The 13,598-nt window shown below is 39.1% G+C and overlaps 1 protein-coding gene across 1 annotated transcript in view; it reads right to left on the bottom strand.

Moving 5' to 3' along the window:
* Positions 1–13,598, bottom strand: part of LOC150077083 (serine/threonine-protein phosphatase 4 regulatory subunit 4-like) — a 297,317-nt gene that overhangs the window by 55,844 nt on the left and 227,875 nt on the right. The window contains exon 20 of the mRNA XM_090386255.1: positions 5,761–5,839. Coding sequence (XP_090242381.1) covers positions 5,761–5,839 — 79 coding nt within the window. The remainder of the gene's footprint in view (positions 1–5,760; positions 5,840–13,598) is intronic.

The raw sequence follows: 13,598 nt of genomic DNA, 5'->3' as shown, positions 1-13,598 counted from the left end.
CAGTGCAAAGTCGCAGGAAGCAAGGTCTGGACTGTAGGGAGGGTGCTCGAGAAGTTTCAGTCCTGTCGTGGTCAAATATTCGGTGCAGGCTTTGGCGCGGTGAGCTCTAGCATTATCGTGATGGAGGTACCAGGTGTCCATTCTTGACTTTGGCCGCAGGTTCTTCATAGATCCAATGACTTTAGGCAGGCATTGTTCAGTATACCACTTAGCTGTGACTGTCTTCTGCGTGTCCAAAATGACACGTTCCACAATTCCACTCAATTTGAAAAATACAGCTATCATTTTCTTCTTTACAGGTCGGGATTTTCTGACAATTACGTGTGTGTCGTCATCATCAAAGACCCAAACTTTGTTTTGAGCCTTGGTCGGCAGATCGTAATAGTACAGCCAAGTCTCGTCACCTGTCACGATGTTGTTCACATACCGAGATTGTCCCTTATCAAACTTTTTTAACATCTCCTGGCACCAAGTCACACGTCGTGTCATCTGCTCTTCAGTCAGTTGATGCGGCACCCAGAGAGAACAAAGTTTCTTCACGTGCAAATGATCTTGCAGAATCGAACGAATTACTGGTGCATTTGGGCCCAAAGTATCCTCTATCTGTTGGTAGGTCACTCGCCTGTTTTCGTCAAGCATTTTCCTCACAGCAGTAACGTTTTCCTCCGTAACTGACGTTCGTGGCCTTCCCGGCCTCTCAGAATCCTCCAGAGTGAAATTTCCCCTTTGGGATTCTCTATACCACCTGAATATCGTTGTACGATGTGGACAATCATCATCTAGTGCAAGAGTCATTTCTTCTAAGCACTGGTCTATGGTTAAACCACGCACGAAATTATACCGCAAAACTGTCCTTATCTCATTTCGTGACCACGATGCCATCGCAAGCACTTTACACTCTCACTACTAATGAATAACTGAGCCCATCGACTTGGCGCGGCGGCTACTATGCACGTATGAACATGTCTCAACATGCAGCAACAAGCAGCTTCCTGTGATTCATTGTTGCGTCATATTGCAAAACTTTCCTAGTACCCTTTGTAATGCTTGCGACCAGGGGGATTTGATAATGGTATTGTGTCCTTGGCCACTTTTAGAAGATGTGACGTGATGTAATCTGTTACATTATCAATATTCTGGAGCTGGATTTTTTTCTCATCAAGAGAGATCGATGTTCAAAATTTTGCCCAGTCTGCTCGAACAAATTTCCATTTCCTGCGGGGTTTGTTTGAAGGAGTCTTTGATATTAAAAAATTGCAATTATTGGAAAGTGATCACTGCCCATAGGATCATTTGAAACATGCCACTCTATGCTTGGGACCGGCACTGGAGAACAAATTGAGAGATCTATTGCTGAGGTGTGTCCAGTTGGGAGTTGTATGTGAGTGTGTACCAGTATTGAGTATGGTAAGGTTTTGCAACTCTAGAAAGCTTTCAATTAGTCGACCCTGTCTGTCTAGTTTAGGATTACCCCATAAGGGGTGGTGCCTGTTAAAATCCCCTAATATACAGAGGGGTGGAGGTATCTGTATGAAGAGATCTTCAAGGTCTTTTAAGGAGTAAGTATGGTTTGGTGGTAGGTAAATTGAGACAATTGTCATTGAAATACAGAGAGTTATATGAACAGCAACAGCTTCTATTTCAGTTTGAAGTGGAATATGTTTATTTGGGATATTTGAATTTATTAGGATTGCTACACCACCATGGGCAGCATTTGTTCTATTACGATCTCTTCGATAAAGGCAATAATTCTTTATCGAAGGAGAAATTTGCAAGGTTAGGTAAGTTTCCTGAAGACAAAGAGCAATTGGAGAATACCGGTTAATTAAATCATGGATATCATCTCTGTTGCAACGAAAGCCTCTGCAGTTCCATTGTAAAACACAGGCCATTATTTATGTTTAATTGATGGAGCTGTATCTGACTGCTTTTTGAAGGTGACTGGCTTATTTCGTTCGAATTTTGATTTGTCCTTTTTGAAAACTGGTCGACCAGTATCCATTTCTTCTTCAGCATAGATTTCTAAAATTGGTTCTTCATGTATAGTTATGCCATCTGTATCCACGATTATGTCCTGGGTATTTTTCTTTGATTTTGGGTTTGTAATATCGGATGTATTAGCACATATCTGAGGAGGAGATGCAGCTAGTATTGTCAGAGGAGTGTTATCTGCCTGGTCTGAGAGTTTGGGTTGTTGTTTATGCACACTTGGTTGTTGCTCAGAGAGGACAGTTCTAGCCCAATCAGAAATTGACTTGGTAATGGGAACTGTGACATCTGTTTGAGTGGAGACTGTTTGGTATTTTTTTATTACATTAGCATAAGTACTATTTTTGTTTATAGTAGGTGAAACTAGTTTTCTTGCTTCTTGGTAGCTGACTTTATTCTCGACCTTGTATTTTACTTTTTTTTTTTTTTTTTTTCAGTTTTCCATTTTTCACAAATTTTGGAATATGCCAGGTGGTCACCTTTGCAGTTCGCGCACGTCATTTTTGCAGCAGAACAGTCACTCTGATTATGATCTGAGGACCCGCAATTTGGGCAGACAGGAACTCCCCTGCATACAGTTTGCGAATGGCCAAATTTTTGGCACTTAAAGCACCGGACTGGGTTCGGGATATAAGGTCTTACCTGACACCTAAGGTAACCAGCTTTTATGGTGGTAGGCAGGTTCGGTGTTTTAAATGTGAGTATCACTGTCCGAGTAGGGACAGGCTCTCCATCTTTTTTGATGACGATTCTTTTTGCGTGTACCACATTTTGATCTTGTAGTTCCTGGACAAGTTCATCCTTCGATATGTTTAAAAGATCCCACTCTGATATTACCCTTTAAAGGAGTTTAAGGTGGCATGTGGGGTAACCTTCATGGGAATTCCACCAAAGGTAGATACTTTTAACAGTCTCTCAGTGTGTCTACGTTCGGTCATTTCAATTAATAAGTCTCCGGATCTCAATCGCCTAACCATTTTTGGAGGGCCAGCCACATTTTCAAGACATTTTTGTATCAAAAACGGGGAAAGCTTACTCAATGGTTGGTCTGTGGAGGAGTGTAGAATTAAAAAGAGAGGTACGGTATTATCCGTTCCTTCTTTTTTTTGTCGTTTAGCATGGGATGCTGTGTCATCATGATCTCGATCATGTTTATCTAGGTCTGGATCAAAAGATCCATAAGTGGACTATTTAATTTTGTCCATCTTTGCTCCTTTTTGCCCTGGGAGGGTGGCTTTCTTCTCCCAGATTTCCAGCCCCGCCACGTGGAGGCAGGAGCAGTGCCACCAGTGACCAAGCGATAAAGGAAGGTTAGTAGTTAGTGCGTTAATAAATAATCCTAGAACAAGAAGAAAGGTGTCTTTCCCTTCTGTTAGGTACGCTAAATTCTTTACTTTAGAACAGCAAAATTAAATAACTGTGAAAAATGAAGGATACTACTATAATTATCAGCCGCTCTTTGAGAAAATCGCTTTAATATCACTTAGAAATCGCTATAGTCACTCGCTTGGCACTCAGGGCCTTTGTCGATTGTCTTTCCACTCTTCACAGAGGCTACGATTTTTTCCTTGCCCATGTAACACACAACTGTAGCTTCCACATCCACCTCAATCCAAGCAGCCAGATCATTTGCTCCAAGACTGCCACCAAGTATGTTACAAGCAGCCTTTGCTTCTTGTACTGAAAATGTTGCTAATTCAAGGTTATTAGTGATCTTGTCTTTTCCAACACATTTTTTCCAGAAGTTTTCACCTGATGTTGAGCTTACTGTCTCTCAATGCTGATACAATATTGTATGCAACGTCTTTCAGTGTTAATGTTTTTAGAAATTCTAGAACTTTAATTTCTAAATTCACAATACCAACAAGTAAGTAACTCATCACGATAATATGCTTTGAAGACTTGAATAATGCCCTGGTCCATGGGCTGAATTAGTGTAGTTGTGTTCTTTAACAGAAATGTAACTCTGGTCTTGCCATCTTTTGATTTCAGGACACCAGCTGAAGGGTGAGCCGGGCAGTTTTCCAACAGTAACAGAGCCTTTTCTTCAAGATTTTTGGAAAGCAAGTGGCATCTCACTGATGGTACAAACTCACTTTCAAACTCATGAAGCAAAAATATTACTCATCATCCAAGCGTTGGAGCTATTTTTATCAATTACAAGTAGAGATTTCACGTTGATGTGCTTAAAACACTGGGGACTTTGTGACTTTCTTTTACTGATGAACAATGGCTTTAGCTTGTGATTTCCAGTCTTGTTTGCACACAGCAACACAGTAATTCTCTCTTTGTTAGTTTTCATGGCTGGATATTAAAAAGGTACTGCTTTGTCGGGTGCCTTTTTAATATCCAGTGACTTGTCAGGTAGAAGTTTATAGTACAGCCCTGTTTCATCACAGTTGTACAACTGTTCATTTGTGAATTCACCATCTTAAATCACATTATGCAGAAATTCAAGAAATGCTTCTGCTGCTGTAATGTCACCAAATGGAGAATTGCCTACAAGACTAACCTGGGATATCCCATGAGCCTTCCATCTCCAAATCTTCAGAAGCTTTAAATGTGTCATCATCTCCAACAAGTAGTTATGAAATTTAAGTGCCCGTGCTTTCAAAATTAATCCATTTGTCAGTACTCCTTCACCACACTTCTGTAGAAATCACTTGTATAAGCAATAGTCCATGTCACTGGTTTCACAAAGTCTAGTTTTCTTTCTTTGGAGGCCTACTTCATCTACTACAGTCTACGAATGAATGCAATTATTCTTCTTCTTTCATCCAACCATGGATCATTCCTTCTGGAATTCCACACTCACAAAATACACTGCATTTTGTTTCACCACTCTTAACTCTTTTGATAATCTTTAGCTTTTCTTCAACTAAATTTAAATTTATTTTTAGTGGCCATTACTTCAGTCCTACTGATTTACTAATTTTGCCATGTATTTATTTGTAATGCCTTAAAATTTATCGTGTTTTTAGAAAACTAAATCAAAGCCAAACTGTCTAGTCTGTCATAGTGCCAAAGTGAAGTCGTGAATTCTGCTTGACTGAAAAAAAAAAAAAAAAATGTATTAATTTATCTTCAATTTTTATAGAAGATAAAACATGGGGTAGTGTTTTGTTTAACTTACTTTGAAATAAGTGTGTTAGGTAATTAGGACCAGACATTTATGCACATCACAAGGAAATCTAGCAACAATGTAATAAGGCGCCTCTGTAGCCAGGTGGGCAGGAGTGGCAGTGCATAGCACACGCTTCTTGATTAGACCGGGGTTCGAACCCATGACCACCGCATATCCCCGGAGCAATATGGCCTTAGTTGCTAATGCTCCTAAAAACCAAAATAACAACAACATCAACAATGTAATAGAAACAAGAATTTTCAATGGCAATTTCCTATGCTGATAATTATTATTTCTACCAACATCCCACAAAACATATGTTTAGGGTTGTTTATATGTGCACATGTTAATCAAGTCTGCTTGATTAACATGTGAACAAAATGAAAGAATAAGAGAAAGCTTTTTCAGAATTAGAAAAAAAATCCCAAACAGGCCATGTTTAAATTAGTAATAAACAAAGAGAGAAGGAAATAACTATAGATAACTTCATTTAAGACGAAAATATATAAAATGTATTTGCTCAAATTATTCACCTGTTTTTAAATGTTTGCTTGTTATTTGTTAATCCTCACTACCTAAAATTTTTGCTGATTTTTACTTTTCTATATGATCATTTTAAATATAACTATTAACCTGTTGTGACTTACTCTTTCTCACTGGTATTTTACCATGCCTTGTTAAGCTTTTTGTTGGAGAACTTGAGCGTTTATCTTCTTGCTGCTTTTCCTAATGATGAAAAATGAACAATGCAACCTGTCATTAGTATAACTAATGATATCAAAAGGAAACAATATAAACTAAACATTAATTATTTAGAAAAGGATATACATCTTGTAGGTTGCAATGTTTAATCTGGCAACAGGTTTAGACCTGTTGCCATTTTTGTTAGTACACTTGACATATCATACTCAATATTCCCAAGAAACTAGTTTTTTTTGGGAGGGAGGAATATAATTGAACTTAAAAATCACAGAGCTGTTTCAGAAGATATTAAACAGAGGTTTATACAAAGTACTACATATTTAACTATTCTTCCAGAGAGGAATATTTAAACATGTAGTACATATTCTTTGTTTAATAAACAAAATAACACTACATATTATTTGTAGCTAATTACAGGTTTAACTATTCCTCCAGAGAGGAATAGTTAAACATGTAATGGAGATTAGCATTAGCATTAATTAGTTAAGGCATACGATGTAAGAAAGCAAGCTTATGCATCGGCCAAAAAAAAAAACTCCCATTTCATCCATCCATTCACTCCAAATGCTGGTCCAAGCTCAGCCTTAAATTTATTTAAGCTATAAACTTCCACAACAATAGATGGAAGTCTGTTCCATCAATCAACTACCTGCTGGCTAAAGGCAGATTTTTGCACATCTATTCTACAACTGTCTTTCCTCAGTTTGAATCTATGCCCACTCAGGTTTGTAATCTGAGCAAGAGGAAGAATCCTATCAGCATTCAGCTTGCTCAAGCTATTCAAGGCCTTATAAACCTCAATCAGATCACCTCGCAAGTGCCTACTCTCCAGGCGCTGCAATTTGCAGAACTTAAGCCTTTCTTGGTAAGAGCACCCGTTTGTTCCCCTCACCAATCTTGTTGCCCTTCTTTGTACTCGTTCTAGCAACTCTACATCCTTCTTAAAACGAGGCCTCCAGACCTGTACACTATACTCTAGGTGTGGCCTGACCATTGCCTTGTACAATGGGATAATCACCTACCTGTCCTTGCTAGAAAAATCCCTATATATATCATTGACAAGGCTCCATGAGCTGCCCAGGCAGCCAGTCTGCACTGCTCAGTGAACTTCATATTTGACTGCACAATTACTCCCAGGTCTTTTTCACTTTCCATTGTTTCTCTTGGGTTATTGCTACCCATATGCAGTACTTTGCATTTGTCAATGTTAAACTTCAGTTTTCACTTTTCAGCCCATTTGCCCAACTTATCTAGATCCAGTTGGAGTAGCATACTGTCTTTACTGTCGTTAACAACCCGGCCAATCTTTGTATCATCTGCAAACTTGGACATTAATTTTGATATACCTTCATCAATATCACTGTTTGTTTGTTGTTGTTTGTTTCGGAATTTATTGGGCGCATCGGCAACTATGGCCATAGTGCGCCATGCATATGGTAGCTATGCATGTCATTTCTTCTCAAATAGAGAAAATGGAAAGAAGGGACCAGAAAGTTTTTTTTTTTTTTTTTTTTTAACTAAAGGAGGTGATATAATTTAATTATCTTGAGAAAGTTATAAATGCTTGAGACATTTGTTTCATTGTTTAAAAGTGAGGTAAGTGTAGGATCTTTTGTTGTGGTTGAAGTTGTTGTTGTTGTTGTTGTGGTGTTTTTTTGGTGCAAGGGCAACTTAGGCCATATTGCACCTCCCAAATAAATTTCTTTTACATACGGGAACTGCTTGTACAGCAGTTAAAAATGATCATACACTTTAATTTGTTTTAAATAGAGAAATAATTCAGAGAGATTTGCTTCTTTGCCTATGATGTTATTGAGAGACAAAGGTTGTTGCTGATCTGAGATGGAACTAAAAGCCATTAGTCGGGCATTGTTAAACAAGCTACATTCGACTAGTATATGTTTTACTGTAAGTGGCTGTGAGCAGTTTGCACATTGAGGAGGATCATTCCCTGTAAGCAAATAGAGATGTGTGAGGTGAGTGTGACCTATTCAGATTCTGGCTAAGATTACTTCTTCTTTTCTATTTTTACGAAAGCTAGAAGTCCATAATTGTGGTTCAGATTTTATTTGAAATAGCTTGTTATTTGTTTGCATTTTCCACAGAAGTGTCCATTGTTCCATGCATGTTTTCTGAATTTTGTGTCTGTAATCAAGATATGGGACTAGATCATTTGTTGAGGCTATATTAGAAGGATGCTTTGCAGCATCATCTGCACATTCATTTCCTAGGATACCACTGTGGCCTGGGACGCAAGAAAAGATAACAGTTTGTTTATGCTCATGAAGCAGCATCAGCTTATGTTTTATGAGTTTTAATAAAGGATTGGAGGGTAAGGAAATACCTTTCAAAGCTGTAATAGCACTTTGTGAATCGGTATATATTATACTTTTATTTATTGACAGCAGTGAGATGTTTTCAAGAGCAAGCTTGATGGCATGAAGCTCTGCGGTATAACTGCTACATTCGACTGGAAGTGAAAATGAGATAGTTGAATTAGGGAAGACAGCAGCTGCACCCACTTGATTGTCAGACTTTGAACCATCAGTATAGATCTTGGTGAATTCAGGGTACTTTTGTGTATGAGCATCATGTAGTTGTTGGATGTTAATATTTGCTATGGAACTTTTACCCCATTGCTCAAGGTATTCATGAGAAGAAAATGTGAGAGTAGACCATGGGGGATCTGGATCGTTTGATTCTCTGAGGATATTATCGAATTGGATGTTCCAGCTTTCTGCTAGAATCTGCAGTCTGATACCAGCAGGCTGAATTGTTCTGGGTTTATTTCTATAGTGAGTTTTCCACAGAGGATCATGCAGGAGTGGCCAAACAGGATGAGTAGGCAGGCTTTTAATTTTAGCTGAGTAATTCATCAGTAACATTTTTCTTCTGATGCTAAGTGGAGGTTCGTGAGCTTCAACGTAAAGACTTTGAACCGGTGATGTTCTGTATGCACCTAGGGCTAACCTAAGAGACGAATGTTGGATGGGCGCAAGACGCGCTAAGGTGCTTTCCCTAACTGAGTCATAAACAGGTGCTCCGTAGTCTAACCGAGATCTAATTAGTGACTTATATAAGTGGAGCAGGGTACAGCGATCTGCACCCCAAGATGTACTGGAGATTACCCGGAGTATATTCATTTTCCTTGCGCATGAGGTTCTTAGATATTTTATGTGCTCCTGAAAATTTAATTTCTTATCGAAAATTAGCCCTAGGAGCCGAATACTGTTCACGATTGGTATAGGGTGATTGGCCAAGTGCAACTCGGGTTCAGGATACATTCTGTGCTTTGTGCAGAAATGTATGGCTGTTGATTTGTGGCTTGACAGTCTGTATCCATTTTGTGCCATCCATAATTCAATGTTGTTTATGGATATTTGTAGATGCCTCTCGATATAGTTCATATTCTGGGAATGGCAGGATATGGTAAGGTCATCCGCATAGAGATATGAGTCAACTGTGTTTGGAATGCAGTTTGTAATATTGTTTATTCGTAGTGAGAACAGAGTGGCACTAAGAACAGAGCCCTGTGGGACTCCTTCTTCTTGTATATATGTTTGAGATAAAACCTGCCGGTACTTAACTTGGAAAGACCTATGTCGAAGAAAGCTTTGAATAAAATATGGTAAGTGCCCTCTCATATGAATAGAATGGAGATCTCTTAGGATGCCGTATCGCCATGTGGTATCGAAAGCCTTCTCTATGTCAAGGCATATCATGACGAGATGTTGATTTCTGATGAATGCATTTCTTATGTTGGATTCGGCTTTGGTCATGAGGTCTAGGGATGATCTGTTCTTTCGAAAACCAAACTGATTATTACTGATTATGTTTCGGGATTCAAGATACCATGTGAGGCGATGGTGAACCATTTTTTCCAAAGCCTTACTCAAGCAGCTGGTAAGAGAAATTGGTCTATAATTGTGCGGAATCGAGTGATCTTTTCCAGGTTTCGGTATAGCTATTATATAAGAATGTTGCCAGGAGGTCGGGAATATATGTTCTGAGAATATCCGATTGTAAAGTTTAAGCAATAAAGATAGTGATTTCTGATTGAGATGTTGAAGCATTATATAGTAAATTCCGTCAGGGCCAGGAGCACTGTTTCTTGAGGTATACAAAACTTCTTTCAGTTCAGAAATTGTTAGTGGCTGGTTATAGGGTAAATGGCAGTTAGCTTTGAAGTTCAGTTTCCTTTTCTCTATTCCGGCTTTAATTTTTTGGAAAGACTGTTGATATGCACTTGAGGCAGATAATTCACAGAACACAGTTCCTAAGGCATTGGCAATCTCTCCAGGAGAGGAGATCTCCTTCCCATTCCAGTTAATAATAGGAGAAGGTGGTACATGATATTTTCCACTTAGCTTCTTTATTTTTTCCCAGAGTATTCGGGTATCAGTATCTTTGTTGATTGAGGAGGCGAATTTTACCCATGAATCTTTTTTGGCTTTTCGCCGAATGAAACGAGCTTTGGCTCTCAGTTTCTTGTAGTTAATAAGGTTGGCAGTGGTGGGATATTTGCGGAAGGTATTCCATGCTGCATTTTTTTCCTTTTTCGCTTTATTGCAATCACCATTCCACCAGTGATTGGTATGCCGATGGTTTCTTATTTGAGACTTTGGGATGGCTGTTGTTGCAGCTGTTAGTATCTGCTTTGTAATATATTCGGTGGCAGCGTCAATAGGAAAAGACGTAATGACATCCTCATCAAAAGATATATGATTGGTAAATTTTGTCCAGTTTGCTTTGGAAAATTTCCATTGAGTTTTTGTTTGCGTTTGTTTGAAATGGGTGGATTGAATGCTACAAATCAGCGGAAAGTGATCGCTGTTTAGAGGATTGTCGTGTACTGTCCATTCTATGGTTGGGAACAGGATCGGAGAGCAGATTGAGAGATCGATAGCAGTGCTTGACCCAGTAGGAAAATGGATATAGGTGGGTAAGCCAGTGTTCAACAGTGTCAGATTCTCTCTATCAAGTAGCATTTCAATAAGTTCGCCACGTCCATCTGAGACCAGTGAACCCCACAATGGATGATGTCCATTAAAATCGCCTAATAGACAGATTGGAGATGGTAATTGCGAAATAAGGTTTTCCAGATCCTGAAATGTGCATAAATGGTTTGGCGGAAGATATATCGAGACCACTGTCAATGTAATACCGATAACTATACGGGTTGCAACAGCTTCTAATGGTGTTTTCAAAGGAATCTGCCTGGAAGGGACTCTTGATTCCACAAGAACAGCTACTCCTCCATGAGGACTGTTAGTTTCAGATCGATCTTTTCTGAAGATGGTATAATTTTTGACTGAAACGGAGACTTGTGGAGTTAAACTGGTTTCTTGTAAGCACATAGCAGCGGGTTTGAAATGGTGAATTAATTCATAAATATCGTCAATACTGCTGCGAAAACCTCTGCAATTCCACTGTATGATCTGTTCCATTATTTAGTTCTGTGGGTGGAAGTTGAGTCTGTCTGTTTTTTGTGGGTGGCTTGTTTACCTCTTTCGAGTTTTAATTTTTCTTTTCTTAAAAAAGTAGGGCGTTCTGAGTCATTAATTTCTTCCATATCTCCATTTGCATGTATTTCCAGCAGATCCTGATTAGTTATGTCATCAGTGTCCATGCTTGATATATGAGATTGCTTTGCCTCAACAGGATCTGGTTGCTGTAAATTATCTACTGTTTGAGAACGGGGAGGTCTCTGGGATGGAACTGTTAGTGGTGTATTACTGCATTGGTCTACTACGTTTGGTGGAGATGGGTGTTCATTGGATAGGACTAACCGAGCCCAGTTGGAGATCGATGTGTCTGGAGGAATGGTCACTTCAGTCTGACATGCTACTGATTGGTGACTGTGTGTAGCAGTAGCATAGGTGTGTTTCGGCATATTTAATTTTACTTGTTTTCTTGCCTCTTGATAGGAAACCTTATTTTCAATTTTATATTTTTGTATTTTTTTCCCCAACTTCCAGAGGTCGCAGTCTTTGGAATAAGCGGGATGGTTGCCTTTGCAATTCGGACACTGTGGAGTTGGTGCCTTACATTCTGTTTGTGTATGAGTTTTACACCCACAGTTTGCACAAGTTGCATCTCCACGGCATGCTATCTGGGAATGGCCAAATTTCTGGCATTTGAAACATCTTAGAGGGTTCGGGATATAGGGCCGAACGCGACAGTTTAAATATCCTGCCTTGACTGAAGATGGTAGATTTGGAGAACTGAATGTTAAAATTATACTCCGGGTAGGGACTAAATTGCCATCTTTTCGGATCATGATCCTTTTTGCTTGAGTGACGTTTTGTTCTTTGAGTTCTTGAACTATTTCATCTTCGGGGACGTTCAATAAATCCCATTCAGTGATCACTCCCTTTGAAGAATTGAGGGTGGTGTGTGGTGTGATTTGAACTGGGATTCCACTCAAGGTTGTCAGACGTAATAGTAGCTCAGAATGTCTAGAATTGGTGGTCTCTATTAACAAATCTCCAGATTGAAGACGTTTCACCATTTTTGGTGAACCTGCAGCATGTTCTAGGCATCTCTGAATGGTGAAGGGGGAGAGCTTGCCGACAGGTTGCGTTGACAGAGAATGTATAATCAGGAAGGCTGGTAATTCCTGTCTGCCAGTGTCTGTCTTCATTCTCTTTGAGATAGAGGAGTCATGGTCAGTGTCATGTGTCTCATTTAATTGAGAGCTCTTCGGCTCTAAGCGTGGAAAATCACTTGTTTCCATCTCTGCTCCTTTTAGCCCCGGGGGTTGTCTTATCCCCCAGGTTACCGGCCCTGCCACGTGGAGGCAGGAGCGGTGCCACCAGTGACCAAGCGGTTGTAGAAGTTAGTTGTTTGTTATTAGTAAAATATATATACTAAATAAAGAAAGGTTGTTTTCCTTTCTGTGTTCTTACTTAATACTTTAAGCACAGAACAACTGGAAGTAAATTAAATAGAAAAAGACACTAGAAATCAAATAAAACGTTTTCTTTAATAAGGGCACTCTATAGATCACTGAGAAAATCGCTTGTCACTATCGCTTGGCACTCGGGGCCTCAATATCACTGATGAATACACAAAACAACAATGGGCACAATACTGAACTCTGGGGAACTCCACTAATAACATTTATCCATAAAAGAGCAGTGTCCATTGATTACCACTCTCTATCATCTCCCACTCAACCATCCCTTTATCCATTGTAGCAACTTACCCTTAATGCCATACCTCTCCAATTTGTACAGCAGTCTTCCATGTGCAACAGTATCAAAAGCTTTCCTGAAATCCAAGTGTATGATATCAAAATTATTTTTGACATTCAGTTCCTTTGTGACCACATCATAGTATCCAATTATATCCAATTCATTAGAGCTTCACAATGTCTTTTGTTGACGCTGTTCTAGTTCTATAGCACCACCTTGTCGTGCATGTAATGGCATGTTAACACTAAACTCTCTCAGCAAGGCTTTTCGTTTACTACTTGAAGAAAATTTACTGAAAACTCAAAGTTGTGAAAAGAAAACTTTTACTCCATTAACTTTCTCTGACAGTTTACTTAAAACTAAATTCAATTTATGTGCATAGCAGTGAATAAAATATCTGAATTTAAAACCTTTTCTCTCAGCTTTGTTTGAACCTCGTTATGTTCACCAGCCATCACTGCTGACCGATCGTACATTTGACTGACCAGCTTGTTTTTTTGCATTGCTAAAGGTTTCTAACACAGTTCCTATCGTTTCAGTAAGTCTTGCAGCACTTTTATCTACACTGACATCATAAAATCCCCAAA

This window comes from Mastigoproctus giganteus, chromosome 12 (assembly GCF_048544385.1).
Source record: "Mastigoproctus giganteus isolate SK-2022 chromosome 12, ASM4854438v1, whole genome shotgun sequence".
NCBI lineage: Eukaryota > Metazoa > Arthropoda > Arachnida > Uropygi > Thelyphonidae > Mastigoproctus > Mastigoproctus giganteus.
Note: the sequence above shows the minus strand (reverse complement) of the source record. Positions and strands in the feature narration are given on the sequence as shown.